We start from the raw sequence: 20,870 nt of genomic DNA on the forward strand, positions 1-20,870 counted from the left end.
AGAGCTATAATTTTTCCATATTTGAGTCCACAGAGTCATGTGAGGTCTTGTTTTTTGCGGGACGAGTTGACGTTTTTATTGGTAACATTTTCGGGCACGTGACATTTTTTGATCGCTTTTTATTCCGATTTTTGTGAGGCAGAATGACCAAAAACCAGCTATTCATGAATTTCTTTTGGGGGAGGCGTTTATACCGTTCCGCGTTAGGTAAAATTGATAAAGCAGTTTTAATCTTCGGTTCAGTACGATTACAGCGACACCTCATTTGTATCATTTTTTTATGTTTTGGCGCTTTTATACGATAAAAACTATTTTATAGAAAAAAATAATTATTTTTGCATCGCTTTATTCTGAGGACTATAACTTTTTTATTTTTTTGCTGTTGTCGCTGTATGGTGGCTCGTTTTTTGCGGGACAAGATGACGCTTTCAGCGGTACCATGGTTATTTATATCCGTCTTTTTGATCGCGTGTTATTCCACTTTATGTTTGGCGGTATGATAATAAAGCGTTGTTTTTTGCCTCGTTTTTTTTTTTTTTTTCTTACTGTGTTTACTGAAGGGGTTAACTAGTGGGCCAGTTTTATAGGTCGGGTCGTTACGGACGCGGAGATACTAAATATGTGTACTTTTATTGTTTTTTTTTTTTTATTTAGATAAAGAAATGTATTTATGGGAATAATATTTTTTTTTTTTTTTCATTATTTAGGATTTTTTTTTTTTTTTTTTTTTTTACACACTTGGAAATTTTTTTTTTTACTTTTTTACTTTGCCCCAGGGGGGGACAATACAGATCGGTGATCTGCCAGTTTGCACAGCACTCTGACAGATCACCGATCTGTCTGAGAGCAGTGCAGCGTTACCAAGTGCCTGCTCTGAGCAGGCACTTGGTAAGCCACCTCCCTCCCTGCAGGACCCGGATCCGCGGCCATTTTGGATCCGGGACTTACTGCAGGGAGGGAGGTAGGAGACCCCCGGAGCAACGCGATCACATCGCGTTGCTGCGGGGGTCTCAGGGAAGCCCGCAGGGAGCCCCCTCCCTGCGCGATGCTTCCCTGCACCGCCGGCACATCGCGATCATCTTTGATCGCGGTGTGCCGGGGGTTAATGTGCCGGGGGCGGTCCGTGACCGCTCCTGGCACATAGTGCCGGATGTCAGCTGCGATAAGCAGCTGACACCCGGCCGCGATCGGCGGCGCTCCCCCCGTGAGCGCGGCCGATCGCGCTGGACGTAATATTCCGTCCTTGGGAATTAAGGCCCACCCCACATGGACGGAATATTACGTCCAATGGCAGAAAGGGGTTAAGGGTAGGTTAATTTTAACATTGAGAGATAGAATTTCAAAAATAAAATCCAGAAAATCACATTGTATAAATTATATACATTTATTTGCATATTGCAGTGAGAAATAAGTATTTGATCCCTCTGGCAAACAAGACTTAATACTTGGTGGTAAAACCCTTGTTGGCAAGCACCACAGTCAGACGGTTTTTGTAGTTGATGATGAGGTTTGCGCACGTGTCAGGTGAATTTTGGTCCACTCCTCTTTGCAGATCATCTCTAGATCATTAAGATTTTAAGTCGCTTTGCAACTAGGAACTTCAACTCCCTCCATAAGTTTTCTATGGGGTTAAGGTCTGGAGACTGGTTAGGCCATTCCATGACCTTAATGTGCTTCTTTTTGAGCCACTCCTTTGTTGCCTTGGCTGTATGTTGTGGGTCATTGTCTTGCTGGAAGACCCAGCCACGACTCTTATTAATGTCCTGGTGGAGGGAATGAGGTTTCACTCAGGATTTTCCGGGACATGGCTCCATCCATTCTCCCATTGATGCGGTGAAGAAGTCCTGTGCACTTAGCAGAGAAACACCCCAAAAACATAATGTTTTCACCTCCATGCTTGACAGTGGGGATGGTGTTCTTTGGGTCATAGGCAGCATTTATTTTCCTCCAAACACGGCGCTTTGAGTTAATGCCAAAGAGCTCAAGTTGTGTCTCACCTGACCACAGCACCTTCTCCCAATCACTCACAGAATCATCCAGGTGTTCATTGGCAAACTTTAGACAGGTCTGCACATGTGCCTTCTTGAGCAGAGGGAACTTGCGGACACTGCAGGATTTTAAACCTTTACGGCGTAATGTGTTACCAATGGTTTTCTCGGTGACTGAGGTCCCAGCTGCCTTGAGATCATTAACCAAGTTCCCCCCGTGTAGCTTTAGGCTGATCTCTCACCTTCCTCATGTCCATGACATCCTTATAAAACTCTTTGGTATTGCCCATGTTGTAGAGGTTGAGTCTGAATGATTAATTGAGTCTGTGGACAGGATTCTTTTAAAGGTGACTATGTAAGACGGCTGTCTTTAATGCAGGTAACAAGTTGACTAGGAGCGTCTAACTGGTCTGTGGAAGCCAGAGCTCTTAATGGTTGGTAGGGGATCAAGTACTTATTTTTCACTGCAAAATGCAAATACATTTATATAATTTATACAATGTGATTTTATGGATTTTATTTTTGATATTCTATCTCTCAATGTTAAAATTAATCTGCCCTTAAAATTATAGACTGTTCATGTCTTTGTCAGTGGACAAACTTACAAAATCAGCAAGGGATCAAATAATTATTTCCTTCACTGTATTGTACAGGACTGCTGATTTCTGTATATACTTTGGACATCTAATTTGTATGATTGATTGATCGATTTGATTAAATAGAGCAGCACAGTGTATGGGTGCAAGCTCCTAAGTGTGGGCAACCTCATTAAGGCAGGTGCAGATGACCGTGTCCTCCACATCCGAGAAAATCAATCTGATTATGCTAATCACAGTCAGATCAGAGTTTGTTCAGAGTGTGATCCAATTTTCACGGAGGTGGAGAGAAAAAAAAAGTTTCCACCTTTTCAATTATTTCAGTCTGTGAAAATGGGACCACACTCAGATGTCATCAGAGTACAATCCAATTTTTCTACACGGACCCATAGATATGAATGGTCTAGTGCCATCCAATTCTTGGAGGCAAACCGTGCATACTGCAATTTTTCTTTTCCCTCTGTCCAAGTGAAAAATCAAACATGTGCGCAACCTCACGGAATAACATGGGTGCGAGTGCTATATGTCAAATGCACGGATAGCACTCATGAGATTAAAACGGTCATCTGCACGAGTCCCTACAGAAATCCGAGAAAGGGAAAAGCTCCCTAGAAAGGAGACTTCCTTGCTGAAAAGTTGCATTGGAGAATAAAATCCCGACTTATTTTAAATTTAGATAGATATGGATATCTTAGTGATATAGAATACTAATAAAATTAGGCAATGGTCATATTTTACCATGTCTGTGCAGATATGTCACACCTCTTCTAGCGTTAAATGCGCTTCTTCTTGTCCAGTGTTGCTCGTTTTTGCAGGACATCTCGAAAATTGTCTCCAGGTTTTTTCATTTCTCACTCTTTTTGTTCCACTTTACCATATCTTGCTCGGTCATCCAGTTCCTCGTCAGTGCTGCCTGACATGTATTCAAGAACTGTAGCAGCAGTAAAGGTACCGTCACACTGAAACGACGCTGCAGCGATACCGACAACGATGTCGATCGCTGCAGCGTCGCTGTTTGGTCGATCCCGAGGTCCCCGGTAACCAGGGTAAACATCGGGTTACTAAGCGCAGGGCCGCGCTTAGTAACCCGATGTTTACCCTGGTTACCAGCGTAAACGTTAAAAAAAACAAACATTGCATACTTACCTTCAGCTGTCTGTCCTCCGGCGCTCTGCTTTCTTCTGCACTGTCAGCGCCGGTCAGCCGGAAAGCAGAGCGGTGACGTCACCGCTCTGCTTTCCGGCTGGCCGGCGCTGACACAGGATGCAGGAGGAGTGCAGAGAAGCACAGCGCCGGGGACAGACAGCTGAAGGTAAGTATGTAGTGTTTGTTTTTTTAACGTTTACGCTGGTAACCAGGGTAAACATCAGGTTACTAAGCGCGGCCCTGCGCTTAGTAACCCGATGTTTACCCTGGTTACCAGTGAAGACATCGCTGAATCGGCGTCACACACGCCGATCCAGCGATGTCAGCGGGAGATCCAGCGACGAAAGAAAGTTTCAAACGATCTGTTACGATGTACGATTCTCAGCGGGGTCCCTGATCGCAGTAGCGTGTCAGACACAGTGAGATCGTAACTATATCGCTGGAACGTCACGGATCGTGCCGTCCTAGCGATCAAAGTGCCACTGTGTGACGGTAAGAGTCTGTTCCAGTAGAGATGTGGTATGCTAAAGTCTGTGAGGTTATGCTCATGGAATTTTTGTAATCTATTGCATTACCTTATTTTGTGTCCTTCTATCCCAAACCCCATGCTGCGGTGCAGCTTCACATGGCCAGGTCACACTCTATTAGAAGCTGCTTTCCACTTCTGCTGAGCCGAGATCTCTACTCTTTTTGCAAACCTTCATAGTACAGGAATCTCCCTGTCTGAGCCTCTGTGCTCTCCATCTGTGCTCAGACAGGGAAAGTCCAATACTCAGTAAGTTACAGTTTCTGACCAGCAGCTTCTGGATGTGTGAAAATGCACTCCAGCATTTGGGAGAGAAGCACATAAAGTAATAGACTGGATTACAAAAAGGCAATACTTTTGCAATGTGTGGAGGATAATTAAATAAAAAATGTGTTGTTAATGTTTAAGATTTAAAAAAGGTTTTTCACCCTTAAACGCCTATTTGCATTATTACTATGTGTTATGTAGTACCAGTCACTAAATCACTGGTTGCCACTGAAAACAGTCAATAACATATTCAATATATTGAATTTCAGCATGCTGATCTTCTGTTCTACTAGGAAATGAGCCATAGGTTTTAGGTAATGATAGGCATCATACACAATAAACAGCAGTTGGCCAAACCAGCTAATCATTTCTCTCCTGAAGGCACCATACACAGGCGCACTAGCTCTGAGGAGCGCTCCTGAGTACAAGAGGAGAGAGCCGCTGCCAGAATTCTTTGGCAGCAGCCAATCTCCCAGAGAACAAAGAGATGTGAAATCTGACATGCAGATCCTTATCTCCTCTACATCATATATCAGGGGAGAGTTGGGAGACCCTTAGCCCTATTCACATTATACTGTCGGCGGAGCCTGAAGATATCGTCGGGTTTGTCCGATGTGGGTCTAATGTGCATGGATGTCCTAAGCCACCATCAGGAGCCAATCAAATATAGATGAATGCTGAGCCAGAGGGGTCAGAAGCTATCTTCTGTGAATGATGTGCCTCATCTGCCTTCAATAAACCTGAAACAGAACTTAAGCACAGTTATGGTGAAATGTAATAAACCATTAACTGCCGCCATCTCTGCAGCCTTATCATAAATAACCCAGATAGAAGTGAGGATGATAACAGGACGATTATCACCTAAAGATAAGATTCCTTTGCACTGTAATTAGAACATGATACTATGTGTCATTTTGAATTCCTCGGGCCCATATAAAGGACAAGGAATTATCAGTCAGATGGAAATGATAACAAATGGAACTAGTTGTTATGATGATCATTTTGCAAAGCGATCATAGACAAAGATCGGTGATTCCTTAAATGTGGACTACATACGTGAGCCCCATGATCGGACCCTTGGTGTGTTAGCAGTGAGTTAACTCGGTCTAGTGTAAGACCCCTTTAGACGTGCCAACCCCGGCAGTTATATGGCCAACGATGAGCTCCATGCCAGCCGATCGATGGGCAGTCTAGATAGGAAGCCTTAATGCTACATGCACAGAACGATCATTAGTATGACCGTTCTATGTCCAGAGAATATTATGTCATCGGCAGCACGTCTCCTGTTTACACTGGCACATGTGCTGTCGATAGTGATGATTTTTAAGCCCATTTAAAAATCGGCCACAATGAATGAGCGTTTTGCTTGTTTATCGGGTGATTGCCATCCTGCTTGAACAGACTGATGGTTGGGTAAGTGTCCTACAAACTCTCATTTCCCGATTATTGACCAGATAGCATGATGGCTTACACCCCAATATCCCCTTGTAACATATAACAGGAGCTGGACTGCTATGTTAGATACGAATGGTGCCTGACGGACCCCTGGATTTCTTGTATTCACTGGGGTCACTCGTGGCCTCCGTGATGGTGATGGTAATATTATCGCTGCCTGCTGTGCACATCTGCAGAACGCAGACATCGGGTCAGATGATTGGGCCACCTAGGGCAATACTCTGACTGTATCAGTTATGGTGGACTTTAGCAATAAAAGGAAAAGATAAAATATGAATATAGAAAACGATAAACGTAACTTTTCATGGTAGGGGGTTAGCCCAGCTGCTGATACAAGCGTTTTGTCTGATCTCTGTTAGTGGTGGATTTACAAAGGATAAACTGTGCTCTTCTATTAGAATATCCTCCGATCTGACCAAAATAGGGCACAACGGTTGGCCAGTATTAAAAAAAGAAAAGAGTTACGTTTTGCTAAAATGTTTATTAGCAAGGAAATCATTTAAAATACCAATACAGGGTCTGGTTTGAACGTGAAACATGAATAGAAATATTTATACATGTAGAGATTAAGATGAATTCATATTTACAGTGCGGACCTATAATTAGGAGCTGTTTTGAGCCGAGCCTCACTTCTTAAACAAGAAGCCTGGAATGTAAACAGCTGCAATTACAGAGGGAGAGATATGTCAGAAAGCGATCTCCACGTAATTCTGTGGGCCACTTTCAATGACAGAAATAGTGTTCGTTTAGTTTGTGCCACGCATTGATTACATGCAGTCTGTGTGTTTAGAATGGATGCCTAGGAGCTGATTTGGAAATAAAGCGTTCTATCGAGCTCGTATACGTCTATTCATTCATACAATGCCACCTCATTAGCTCTGCATCAGGGTTATGGTCCTAATATTACTATAAGCATGGTCATATCTCTGCCCATAGACATATTGGTGGAGCTGCAATGCAAGGATCTACACATCGTGGGCAGCATGGTGGCTTATTGGTTAGTGTACAGTAGCACTGGGGGCCCGAGCTCAAATCCCACCATGGACAACATCTGCAAGGAGTTTGTATGTTCTCCTCGTGCTCGTGTGGGTTTCTCCGGTTTCTTTTCACACTGCCAAGATCTACTGATAGGGGATGTAGATTGTGGACCCCGATGGGAACAGTGATGATGTCTGTAAAGCGCTGTGGAATATGTTGGGCTATATAATCAAATCATAAATAAATGATACACATTTTGATGAGCAGAATTTGCGTGATCATTTGTCCCGTGCCAGGGTCCCAATACATGACATAGCAGTCAGCCGAACCATCGTTTGGGTGACAGCAATCTATCCCGTATTCCACCAGACACATGATCATTCGATTGCATGTGCTAGTGTTTTCCTGGGCTGAGGGGATAACGCTACTATCAGATTCCTCTGGTGACAACTTATCTGCCCTGAAAACAAAAGGAAAGGTCCCCGACATCATCTGCTGGGACAGAATTGGAGGCCATCATGACCCAATGGTCAGGTTGTCCAACTGAAATCAGCAGGTTCAGAAACATTTAATTTACTGTGTATGGGGGCATTTATTCATCTAGTGAGAGAAGAAGCCCACCATTCCGTAAGGAGCTACCCAACAATGCTTGTCCACCTCAGGAGCTGGTCCCAGTAGGAAATATTGATAGTTACAAAAAAGGCCTTTTTGCTAGAAAAAACTAACACAAATAATAGTCTACTTGTGAAAAGTTATTTTCTGAATGTTTAGTACAATGGATTGTCAGTGGGATCAGGAGGGAAAGATTAGCTCTTCTGGGGCTGACCGGATCATGCATAGTGGTTGTACATATAACCCTTCCTTGTACCTCTTCCCATCCCTTGGTTGAGCTTGATGGACATTAGTCTTGTTTAAACCTTATTGACCTTATTGTTCCTCTTTCCCCCTTTGTACCTGTGTATCAATGTGTGATGTTATGGCCGAGGCTGAGTTCTTGGTCTCCTACTGATGTGAGAATGAACCTACAACTAGAAATAACGCCATAGACATAAGCACCTTGTCTCCTAAAACTGTGTAAGACCTCCAGTGTAGTGCCCGACACGGTGCTTTACTATACTGACGACTGGGTCCAAGAGTCCAGAATCATGCTGAACATATATTGATCACTGGTTAATCAATGTTTTTTAACACATTATTTAGTATTTACCAGCTTTACCTGTTTGTGTTTTCTCTTCCCCTTCATTTCTAGGGCCGATGAGATTGAAATGATCATGACTGATCTTGAGCGAGCCAACCAGGTAACTTGATCAGTCCTTGAGCAGCATGTAATTGTCTCCTGTCACCTTGGTTCACAAACCTCATTTCAACCGAAAGACGACAAAATATGTCTGATTGTAGCCTGTTACTGTAAGCACTAGTATCCACACGTTCCAGGCGCAGGTGAGGAGCTGGATCCCGGCCACCCGTCTCATGTCATCTCCAAAGTTTCTTTTGGGAAAGTTCCAAATTAACAAATAAAAAAACCACCCTTCTACATCATATTTCTACACGTATGAGGGGACATTGTACGTTCGGTAATCATTCCTTTAAGAAACAATGCGGTATTGAAATTTCATGATGCGATGATGGCAGTGTTAAAAGCCTTCTAATGTACGCCATAATATCCCGCTGAGAAATGTGTCCTGGTCTCGGCTCTAGACCGGAGTTATTTGCCTCTGCTTTGGCATGCACACATTTGCTTTACTCCAAGAAGGATTTGTAGCCCTAACCAAGGTCTTTTGGCAGGCGAGCGCTGAACACAACGTTTTGATTAAGCACATCTTCTGGGAGTGCAGGATCGCGCTGAAAAGCTCTGGGATCTGGGCTTTCTTTGAATGGATTTTTATGTATTCGGACGGAGATGTGTTCAGTGAACACATGCTTTTCCTTCAGAAGCCGACCCACAATGTTTTTTTTTTTTTTATGGGATCTACATGAAAGCAGTCCGGATGTTATGTCCAGTGGATCAGAGGCAGCTTCTGATTACTTACAATACAATTACTCAGGTCCTATGCAATGGCGCTTGTTGTCAGGAGAGCTGCGGCCTTAGTAGTTCTCTGTTGTTAGAGTTCTAATGAATGTTTTTTATGATGGTGCAGCAATCGTGGCACGTATACATGCACCATTCCTACATAGGACACGTTACTAACATATACACCATTCCTACATAGGACACCGTTACTAACATATACACCATTGCTACATAGGACACCGTTACTAACATATACACCATTCCTACATAGGACACCGTTACTAACATATACACCATTCCTACATAGGACACCGTTACTATCATATACACCATTCCTGCATAGGACACCGTTATGAACATATACACCATTCCTACATAGGACACCATTACTAACATATACACCATTCCTACATAGAACACCATTACTAACATATACACCATTCCTACATAGGACACCGTTACTAAGATATACACCATTCCTGCATAGGACACCGTTACTATCATATACACCATTCCTGCATAGGACACCGTTATGAACATATACACCATTCCTACATAGGACACCATTACTAACATATACACCATTCCTACATAGGACACCGTTACTAACATATACACCATTCCTGCATAGGACACCGTTATGAACATATACACCATTCCTACATAGGACACCATTACTAACATATACACCATTCCTACATAGAACACCATTACTAACATATACACCATTCCTACATAGGACACCATTACTAACATATACACCATTCCTACATAGAACACCATTACTAACATATACACCATTCCTACATAGAACACCATTACTAACATATACACCATTCCTACATAGAACACCATTACTAACATATACACCATTCCTACATAGGACACCGTTACTAAGATATACACCATTCCTGCATAGGACACCGTTACTAACATATACACCATTCCTACATAGGACACCATTACTAACATATACACCATTCCTACATAGGACACCGTTACTAACATATACACCATTCCTACATAGGACACCGTTCCTAAGATATACACCATTCCTACATAGGACACCGTTACTAACATATACACCATTCCTACATAGGACACGTTACTAACATATACACCATTCCTACATAGGACACCGTTCCTAAGATATACACCATTCCTACATAGGACACGTTACTAACATATACACCATTCCTACATAGGACACGTTACTAACATATACACCATTCCTACATAGGACACCGTTCCTAAGATATACACCATTCCTACATAGGACACCATTACTAACATATACACCATTCCTACATAGGACACGTTACTAACATATACACCATTCCTACATAGGACACGTTACTAACATATACACCATTCCTACATAGGACACCGTTACTAACATATACACCATTCCTACATAGGACACCGTTACTAACATATACACCATTCCTACATAGGACACGTTACTAACATATACACCATTCCTACATAGGACACCGTTACTAACATATACACCATTCCTACATAGGACACCGTTACTAACATATACACCATTCCTACATAGGACACGTTACTAACATATACACCATTCCTACATAGGACACCATTACTAACATATACACCATTTCTACATAGGACACGTTACTAACATATACACCATTCCTACATAGGACACCGTTACTAACATATACACCATTCCTACATAGGACACGTTACTAACATATACACCATTCCTACATAGGACACCATTACTAACATATACACCATTCCTACATAGGACACCATTACTAACATAGACTACATTCTATGTTATGTCTATGGTGGCAAAACACACTGCTCTAGGGCGGACAATGTGTACCAGCAGTCAGTGCGATCATCCGTTATTATTTCTTAATAGTTGCCACTGTTGTAATGTTTAATTCATTATTGGCTGAGAAATAACATGTGCATCAAGGGAAATCTCCATAAGAAAATCACTTCCGTTCCTTCTCATAACCCAGTATATGTGCCCCCTTTCTGGAGAAGCCCCCCGATCTTGAATCCTATGGTTATAATTATGAGATCGGGGGCACATCTTAAAGGGACTCGGTCAGCACAGAATGACTGTTAAAACCAATGGCAGGCGCTCGGTGCTCCATGGCGGAGCCAAACATTTACCACCTGCTTGCTTTCCATCGATCTCCCTCCTTCTCTGACTCTATGAAGCCAGAGCTGTCAATCAGAGAGGAGGGGAAGGGGCGATAGATGGAAAACAAGCAAAAAGGTGGAGATAGATGGAACACAAGTAGGTGGGAAGGTGTATGTAAATATTTGGCCCCGCCATGAGCGCCTGTGTTTGGTTTGAACAGTCATTTTCTTACTGACAGTTTCCTTGTAAGACAGACCTTTCCCTTTAATCCTGTGATTATTAGAAGGTGCAGGTGAAGACCTGACACCTGCCCTCATCTCGTGGCTAGCCACTTCTGTAGCCGACGCTTCTGCCTCCACACACATCCTAGTCCAGCACAATATTCCTGATGAAATCCGATTCTTCGGCCGGTGTGAAATAATCCCATTCAGCTGTGTATTACACACTCCTCCTCAGAGCTTGTGTGGCGACTTCACCTGACGCCATCCTGCCACCATTTTAACCCCTCTATTGCCAGCTGGTGCCCTCCATTGGCTGAGTGGAATCCAACCCCACCAGATTAGAAGCTTCCTACCGTGCCTCCCCCATGAGTCATTCCCACAAGTAATTCTGAAATGAAATCATTCTCGGCGTGAGGAGAGAAATAAATTGAATAAAAAAGATTCCATTTCTCCTCATATTTATTCAGCCTGATAAATTCAGTGGGCTGCAGCATTAACAGCAGCAGGGGATTCCTTGCTTCTAGCGTTAAATTACTGTCATAATCGCTCAATTATTTCTTCCTTGTACTATTTAAAATAAAAATCCATCACTTTCCAGTTTTTTTCCTCCTCCCCCCCTCCCCCCCCTAACATTTATTAGGTTGAGTGTTTAGGAAAATCAATTATAGTCAGCCGGGCATGAATTGATGAATGTTCCCAGATTAATTGTCAGTTGTTAAAATGAATGTGTTTCTCTCTTCACCTTTTTTTCCCCCTCCCTTTAGAGAGCAGAGGTGGCACAGAGAGAAGCAGAGGCCTTAAAGGAGCAGCTCTCGTCAGCGAGCACATCCCTCCACCATGCCTCGCAGACGCAGAAGCCGCCGGATACGGTGAAAACGCGCTTTATGATTACAGTTTTATTCTCTATGAGGATGTGACACCAAGTTTACGCCTATTAATAACCCAGCAGATAGTTCTTGATACTTGCCACGCGATATTAAATTGCCCCTTTAACGGGAATCTGTCAGCAGGATGCCACCCCACAGACTATATGTGCATGGAGCTCTTTCAAAGACAAGTCCAACAATACCATTACGTGTCCGTTCCTCCCTTACTGAGAAAGCAGGGTTTGAATGTATATGCAAATGATGTTGAAGCGCTAATTGTCGATCAGAAGTCTGTGTCACTCCAGCTCTATTCACTACCCAGCGTCACCGCCTCCTGCTTGACTTACTGCTTTCCCCGAAGTCACACAGCATGGAGGCTGTCAGTCAAGCAGCAGATGGCAGCACTGGGTGGGAATAGAGCTGGAGTGACACAGGCTTCAGATCTACAAATAGCTTTTCATCCTCTTATATATCAATTCAAATGCTGATTTCTCAGTAAGCGAGGAGCGAACGCTCCCGTGTAGAGGTATAGCTGTATTTGTGTTTGATAGAGCCACATGTGCACATATATAGATTGGGGTATGCGATCCTGCTGACAGAATCCCTTTTGTTCTGCTGCCAGCGTCTGCTAACTTTTCTATTGAGAGTATCTGCCCCATGGGCTGAGCAGGCATGTGTACGGGGAGATGGGATGCTTGTTGACCAAGCACTCATGTGGCCCACACCTAATCCTTCTAAGTGTATAGCTAACTTAAAGGGAGTCGGTCACAGGGTTTTTGCTACCACATCTGAGAGCAGCATAGTGTGCAGTACAGACAGAAACCCTGATTCCAGCAACGTGTCACTTACTGGGCTGCTTGTTGCAGTTTTGATAAAATCTATGTTTTCTATACAGCAGATCTTGTAGTTCTCTGAATGCTGAGCCCTGTATAACCCCATCCCCACCACTGATTGGCAGCTTTCTGCGTACACTGTAAACGGCCAGCGAGCTGTCAATCAGTGGTGTGGGCGGGGTTATACAAGGCTCAGCATTCAGAGAACTGCTAGATCTGCTGAACTCAAGAATATGGAGGACTATTTAGCAGCAGCTTAAATAGTCCTTTGATGATAATCTCCTGCTGATAAACCAATAATTGTATAAAAACTACGGCAAGTTAACCAGTAAGTGACACATCGCTAGAATCATGGTCTTTGTCCCTACCTTATGCTGCACTCAGATTAGGTGACAAAATGTGATGACAAATTCCCTTTAATAACACGCCACACTCTCCGTTGCAAACAAGACCTTAAAGGGGTTGTCTCATTTGGGACAATTATGACATATTGTAAGGGTTTGTCATAAATGTCCAAAAGATGAAAGCCCCCCCTTTGTGCTTGCTGGGTAATTTTCGGAGCTCCCACTAACATGAATAGGAATAAATGGAAACGGCAGGACTCTTTAACAAAATCGATGTGCATCTAATGGCCATTTATGGCATATCTATTCAATATAAACGTATGAGCTGGCCATGTACATAAGATTAATGACGCATGAATCCGCTTATTGCAGCCGCATCCACCTACTGTGTATGGGGCTGTCCTAACTTCACCCTCCAATTTTTTTCAGGGGGGGGGTATTGGAAAGTTGGATTTCAACGTGTCTTATTCATTGTTCTCAGGAAGTGCAGATAAGCCGCCCCCAGAGAGATGTCTTGATATAAAGCACATGCATGCACAGCTAAGCGGAGTGTGCATACATCTCGGGAGGTGTAGAGGGATAGATGGCGGCCAGAGAGGCAGATTTAGTAGTATAGGATAATGAAAGGTTTCCGTTACAGCGACCCCGCAGCCGCTGTCCCAGCCCAGTATCTTACACAATGCACATTGCTTTACTGTGTGTCTCACTCCATTGCAGTAAATGTGAAACTCTCCTGTCTCTCCAGGATCAGGCCACGGAGGGATCAGATCGCTCTAATATGGAAGTTGAACTTACCGCAAAGGAGCGTGAAATAGCCCAACTTGTGGAAGATGTGCAGCGGTTACAGGCCAGTCTTACAAAGCTCCGAGAGAACTCCGCTTCTCAAATATCTCAGCTTGAGCAGCAGCTAAACACCAAGAACGGCAATCTTAAAGTAAGTGCCATTGGCCTGATCCCGGGGGTGCGGAAATCCACCACTCGCTATTGGATTCTCAACCACTGGAGCTGAACATGATAGTCCGGGTTCTAATAACTGCCTCTGCTCTATGCCGCCCGTGCACGCTGGATCCGAGAGGTCTGTGGAAAAGGAGTGTCCCCATGTTTATTCATGACGGTCAACACACAACGGATAACGAAATCCGAAAAATTCTCTTTGTGACCAATAGCTAGTGTCCCCTCATTGCTCCCTATATACAGGATATGCACTCTCAGATCAGCCTTAAAGGGAATCTGTTACCAGGTTATTGCTTTGTAATCTGAGAGCAGCATTATGTAGGGGCTGAGACCCTGATTCCAGCAATGTGTCACTTGCTGGGCTGCTTGCTGTAATTGTAATACAATCACTGTTTTCACTAGCAGTGCTCAGAATGCTGAGTCCTGTATAACCCCGGCTACACCACTAAGCTTTTTGTGCATACTGTGCATAGGCAGAAATCTGCTAATCAGAGCAGGAAGACTGGATGGCACAAGATGCCTTGTCATGTAGTGATAATCTGATGCTGATAAAACACTGAAACAACAACACACACAGCCCAGTGACATAGCGCAGTGTTCAGGCTCCCAGCCCCTACATCACTCTGCTATCAAATTACATGGTGAAAACCTGCTGACAGTTTCCCTTTAAAAACTGTCTAAATCCGTTTGTATTTTTCCAGCTAATTGGCCGTCTGCTGACAGAAGTACATCCATTAGTCTTATATTAATCAGTAAAGAGAATATGTAATTTGAAAATGGCCTATTGTCTCAATCAGGTTTTTATATAATTTTACTGCACATCACGATCTATATTATAGAAAATGTATAAACTGGTACAAAAAAATAATAATACACTGTTAATGCTGTGATCTTAGCATAGGTCTGTATGAAGTGGGGTGTGGAGGAGCTGTGATATCATCTGTTGTGAATGATGGCTCCTTTGTTACCTACTGTGTATAGAACCCTGATGTGGCTGATGTACTTACTTTGAAAATCCAAGTCATGATGCCTATGTAATACTGATATTCAGATGGGCATGTGATAAGTCCAGCTAAAGAGTGAAAGAGCTTATGAGTCCCAGTGTGCACTCTCCTCCCACACCACCTGTCTGACATCTGCAGCTTGTACTGAACAGCGTGAGATCTCAGCAGCAGATGGGACACTGAGGAGCTGTCCATCAGACTAGGTGGGAGGAGATTGTGTGAAAACTATCAGAGATTTGTTATACAGCCATTCTGACATAGAGTTTCAAAGTAAATACACCAGTCTGATCAGGTCTAAGTGATCTATTTAGTACTGTATGCAGTTTGTATTGTGAAATTTGGTGTCAGATCAGCTTTAAGGTTACATAAAGTAAGTGTAGCACACACCGTATAATCAGTTGTTACATGACTTCTGGTTCTGGAGATCTATGCTATATTATTACATGACTTCTGGTTCTGGAGATCTATACTCTATTCTTACACGACTTCTGGTTCTGGAGATCTATGCTATATTATTACATGACTTCTGGTTCTGGAGATCTATCCTATATTCTTACACGACTTCTGGTTCTGGAGATCTATGCTATATTATAACATGACTTCTGGTTCTGGAGATCTATACTCTATTCTTACACGACTTCTGGTTCTGGAGATCTATGCTATATTATTACATGACTTCTGGTTCTGGAGATCTATACTCTATTCTTACATGACTTCTGGTTCTGAAGATCTATACTATATTCTTACATGACTTCTGGTTCTGGAGATCTATACTATATTCCTACATGACTTCTGGTTCTGGAGATCTATACTATATTCCTACATGACTTCTGGTTCTAGAGATCTATGCTATATTCTTACATGACTTCTGGTTCTGGAGATCTATCCTATATTCTTACATGACTTCTGGTTCTGGAGATCTATCCTATATTCTTACACGACTTCCGGTTCTGGAGATCTATACTCTATTCTTACATGACTTCTGGTTCTGGAGATCTATCCTATATTCTTACACGACTTCCGGTTCTGGAGATCTATGCTATATTCTTACATGAATTCTGGTTCTGGAGATCTATACTCTATTATTACATGACTTCTGGTTTTGGAGATCTATACTATATTCCTACATGACTTCTGGTTCTGGAGATCTATACTCTATTCTTACATGACTTCTGGTTCTGAAGATCTATGCTATATTCTTACATGACTTCTGGTTCTGGAGATCTATACTCTATTCTTACATGACTTCTGGTTCTGGAGATCTATACTCTATTCTTACATGACTTCTGGTTCTGGAGATCTATACTCTATTCCTACATGGCTTCTGGTTCTGGAGATCTATACTCTATTCTTACATGACTTCTGGTTCTGGAGATCTATACTCTATTCTTACATGACTTCTGGTTCTGGAGATCTATACTCTATTCTTACATGACTTCTGGTTCTGGAGATCTGTACTCTATTCTTACATGACTTCTGGTTCTGGAGATCTATACTGTATTCTTACACGACTTCTGGTTCTGGAGATCTATGCTATATTATTACATTACTTTTGGTTCTGGAGATCTATCCTATATTCTTACACGACTTCTGGTTCTGGAGATCTATGCTATATTATAACATGACTTCTGGTTCTGGAGATCTATACTCTATTCTTACACGACTTCTGGTTCTGGAGATCTATGCTATATTATTACATGACTTTTGGTTCTGGAGATCTATACTCTATTCTTACATGACTTCTGGTTCTGAAGATCTATACTATATTCTTACATGACTTCTGGTTCTGGAGATCTATCCTATATTCTTACATGACTTCTGGTTCTGGAGATCTATCCTATATTCTTACATGACTTCTGGTTCTGGAGATCTATCCTATATTCTTACACGACTTCCGGTTCTGGAGATCTATGCTATATTCTTACATGAATTCTGGTTCTGGAGATCTATACTCTATTATTACATGACTTCTGGTTTTGGAGATCTATACTATATTCCTACATGACTTCTGGTTCTGGAGATCTATACTCTATTCTTACATGACTTCTGGTTCTGAAGATCTATGCTATATTCTTACATGACTTCTGGTTCTGGAGATCTATACTCTATTCTTACATGACTTCTGGTTCTGGAGATCTATACTCTATTCTTACATGACTTCTGGTTCTGGAGATCTATACTCTATTCCTACATGGCTTCTGGTTCTGGAGATCTATACTCTATTCTTACATGACTTCTGGTTCTGGAGATTCTATACTCTATTCTTACATGACTTCTGGTTCTGGAGATCTATACTCTATTCTTACATGACTTCTGGTTCTGGAGATCTGTACTCTATTCTTACATGACTTCTGGTTCTGGAGATCTATACTATATTCTTACATGACTTCTGGTTCTGGAGATCTATACTGTATTCTTACACGACTTCTGGTTCTGGAGATCTATGCTATATTATTACATTACTTTTGGTTCTGGAGATCTATCCTATATTCTTACACGACTTCTGGTTCTGGAGATCTATGCTATATTATAACATGACTTCTGGTTCTGGAGATCTATACTCTATTCTTACACGACTTCTGGTTCTGGAGATCTATGCTATATTATTACATGACTTCTGGTTCTGGAGATCTATACTCTATTCTTACATGACTTCTGGTTCTGAAGATCTATACTATATTCTTACATGACTTCTGGTTCTGGAGATCTATACTATATTCCTACATGACTTCTGGTTCTGGAGATCTATACTATATTCCTACATGACTTCTGGTTCTAGAGATCTATGCTATATTCTTACATGACTTCTGGTTCTGGAGATCTATCCTATATTCTTACATGACTTCTGGTTCTGGAGATCTATCCTATATTCTTACATGACTTCTGGTTCTGGAGATCTATCCTATATTCTTACACGACTTCCGGTTCTGGAGATCTATGCTATATTCTTACATGAATTCTGGTTCTGGAGATCTATACTCTATTCTTACATGACTTCTGGTTTTGGAGATCTATACTATATTCCTACATGACTTCTGGTTCTGGAGATCTATACTCTATTCTTACATGACTTCTGGTTCTGAAGATCTATGCTATATTCTTACATGAATTCTGGTTCTGGAGATCTATACTCTATTCTTACATGACTTCTGGTTCTGGAAATCTATACTTTATTCTTACATGACTTCTGGTTCTGGAGATCTATACTCTATTCTTACATGACTTCTGGTTCTGGAGATCTATACTCTATTCTTACATGACTTCTGGTTCTGGAGATCTATACTCTATTCCTACATGGCTTCTGGTTCTGGAGATCTATACTCTATTCTTACATGACTTCTGGTTCTGGAGATCTATACTCTATTCTTACATGACTTCTGGTTCTGGAGATCTATACTCTATTCTTACATGACTTCTGGTTCTGGAGATCTGTACTCTATTCTTACATGACTTCTGGTTCTGGAGATCTATACTATATTCTTACATGACTTCTGGTTCTGGAGATCTATACTGTATTCTTACACGACTTCTGGTTCTGGAGATCTATACTCTATTCTTACACGACTTCTGGTTCTGGAGATCTATGCTATATTCTTACATGACTTCTGGTTCTGGAGATCTATACTCTATTCTTACATGACTTCTGGTTCTGGAGATCTATACTCTATTCTTACATGACTTCTGGTTCTGGAGATCTATACTCTATTCTTACATGACTTCTGGTTCTGGAGATCTATACTATATTCTTACATGACTTCTGGTTCTGGAGATCTATACTCTATTCTTACATGACTTCTGGTTCTGGAGATCTATACTCTATTCTTACATGACTTCTGGTTCTGGAGATCTATACTCTATTCTTACATGACTTCTGGTTCTGGAGATCTATCCTATATTCTTACATGACTTCTGGTTCTGGAGATCTATACTCTATTCTTACATGACTTCTGGTTCTGGAGATCTATGCTATATTTTTTACATGACTTCTGGTTCTGGAGATCTATACTCTATTCTTACATGACTTCTGGTTCTGGATATCTATCCTATATTCTTACATGACTTCTGGTTCTGGAGATCTATATTCTTACATACTATCTTCTAACTACAGTCTGTTGTGGGTAAAATCACCATGTCCAATTTTAAATTGTTTATCATTACCATATTCCACATACTGAGGATTGGAGAGCCGCCATTAACCTTTATTACCCTGCAAAATCCTCTGCTGCAGCACATTGTGCATCTTTACATGCATCTCCGATAATTCCAGACATCAGAGATTGTGCTCAATGAGTCGTCTCTAATAGACCGTGTGTTTTGGAGGCACGCACAAAAGCAAAACCTCTTGATCCCTCTGAATGTTTCATTCTGTACAGCATGCATCACCACCGCCAGCTTTGCATACGTCCACATCCTTTGATAAATGATGTCCCCAAAAATTTGTCTTCATGTCAGGAGGATAAAAAATAAATTGCTGCTATGACATGCACACCGGAGCGCAAATGCCAGGGCAGCGTTATATCAGTATAATAGGGCAGGTGCCACATTACATTTTAAGCACTATATATACAGTACAGACCGAAAGTTTGGACACACCTTCTCATTTAAAGATTTTTCTGTGTTTCATGACTATGAAAATTGTACATTCACTCTGAAGGCATCAAAACTATGAATTAACGCATGTGGAATTATATACTTAACAAAAAAGTGTGAAACAACTGAAATTATGTCTTATATTCTAGGTTCCTCAAAGTAGCCACCTTTTGCTTTGATGACTGCTTTGCACACTCTTGGCATTCTCTTGATGAGCTTCAAAAGGTAGTCACCGGGAATGGTCTTCCAACAATCTTGAAGGAGTTCCCAGAGATGCTTAGCACTTGTTGGCCCTTTTGCCTTCACTCTGCAGCCCAGCTCACCCCAAACCATCTCGATTGGGTTCAGGTCTTGGGACTGTGAAGGCCAGGTCATCTAGTGTAGCATCCCATCACTCTCCTTCTTGGTCAAATAGCCCTTACACAGCCTGGAGGTGTGTTTGGGGTCATTGTCCTGTTGAAAAATAAATGATGGTCCAACTAAACGCAAACCGAATGGAATAGCATGCCGCTGCAAGATGCTGTGGTACCCATGCTGGTTCAGTATGCCTTCAATTTTTAATAAATCGCCAATAGTGTCACCAGCAAAGCACCCCGACACCATCACACCTCCTCCTCCATGCTTCACGGTGGGAACCAGGCATGTAGAGTCCATCCGTTCACCTTTTCTGCGTCGCACAAAGACACGGTGGTTGGAACCAAAGATTTCAAACTTGGACTCATCAGTCCAAAGCACAGATTTCCACTGGTCTAATGTCCATTCCTTGTGTTCTTTAGCCCAAACAAGTCTCTTCTGCTTGTTGCCTGTCCTTAGCAGAGGTTTCCTAGCAGCCATTTTACCATGAAGGCCTGCTGTACAAAGTCTCCTCTTAACAGTTGTTGTAGAGATGTGTCTGCTGCTAGAACTCTGTGTGGCATTGACCTGGTCTCTAATCTGAGCTGCTGTTAACTTGCGATTTCTGAGGCT

General features: G+C 42.1%; 1 protein-coding gene across 3 annotated transcripts in view; it reads left to right on the plus strand.

The window, feature by feature from the left end:
• CUX1 (cut like homeobox 1) overlaps positions 1–20,870 on the plus strand; it is a 484,034-nt gene that overhangs the window by 267,810 nt on the left and 195,354 nt on the right. For all 3 annotated transcript variants that reach the window (XM_069761313.1, XM_069761314.1, XM_069761315.1), the window contains exons 9-11: positions 8,206–8,254; positions 12,078–12,182; positions 14,102–14,290. In XM_069761313.1, the coding sequence (XP_069617414.1) occupies positions 8,206–8,254; positions 12,078–12,182; positions 14,102–14,290 (343 nt within the window). The remainder of the gene's footprint in view (positions 1–8,205; positions 8,255–12,077; positions 12,183–14,101; positions 14,291–20,870) is intronic.

The sequence above is a fragment of the Ranitomeya imitator genome, chromosome 3 (genome assembly GCF_032444005.1).
Source record: "Ranitomeya imitator isolate aRanImi1 chromosome 3, aRanImi1.pri, whole genome shotgun sequence".
NCBI classification, from domain to species: domain Eukaryota; kingdom Metazoa; phylum Chordata; class Amphibia; order Anura; family Dendrobatidae; genus Ranitomeya; species Ranitomeya imitator.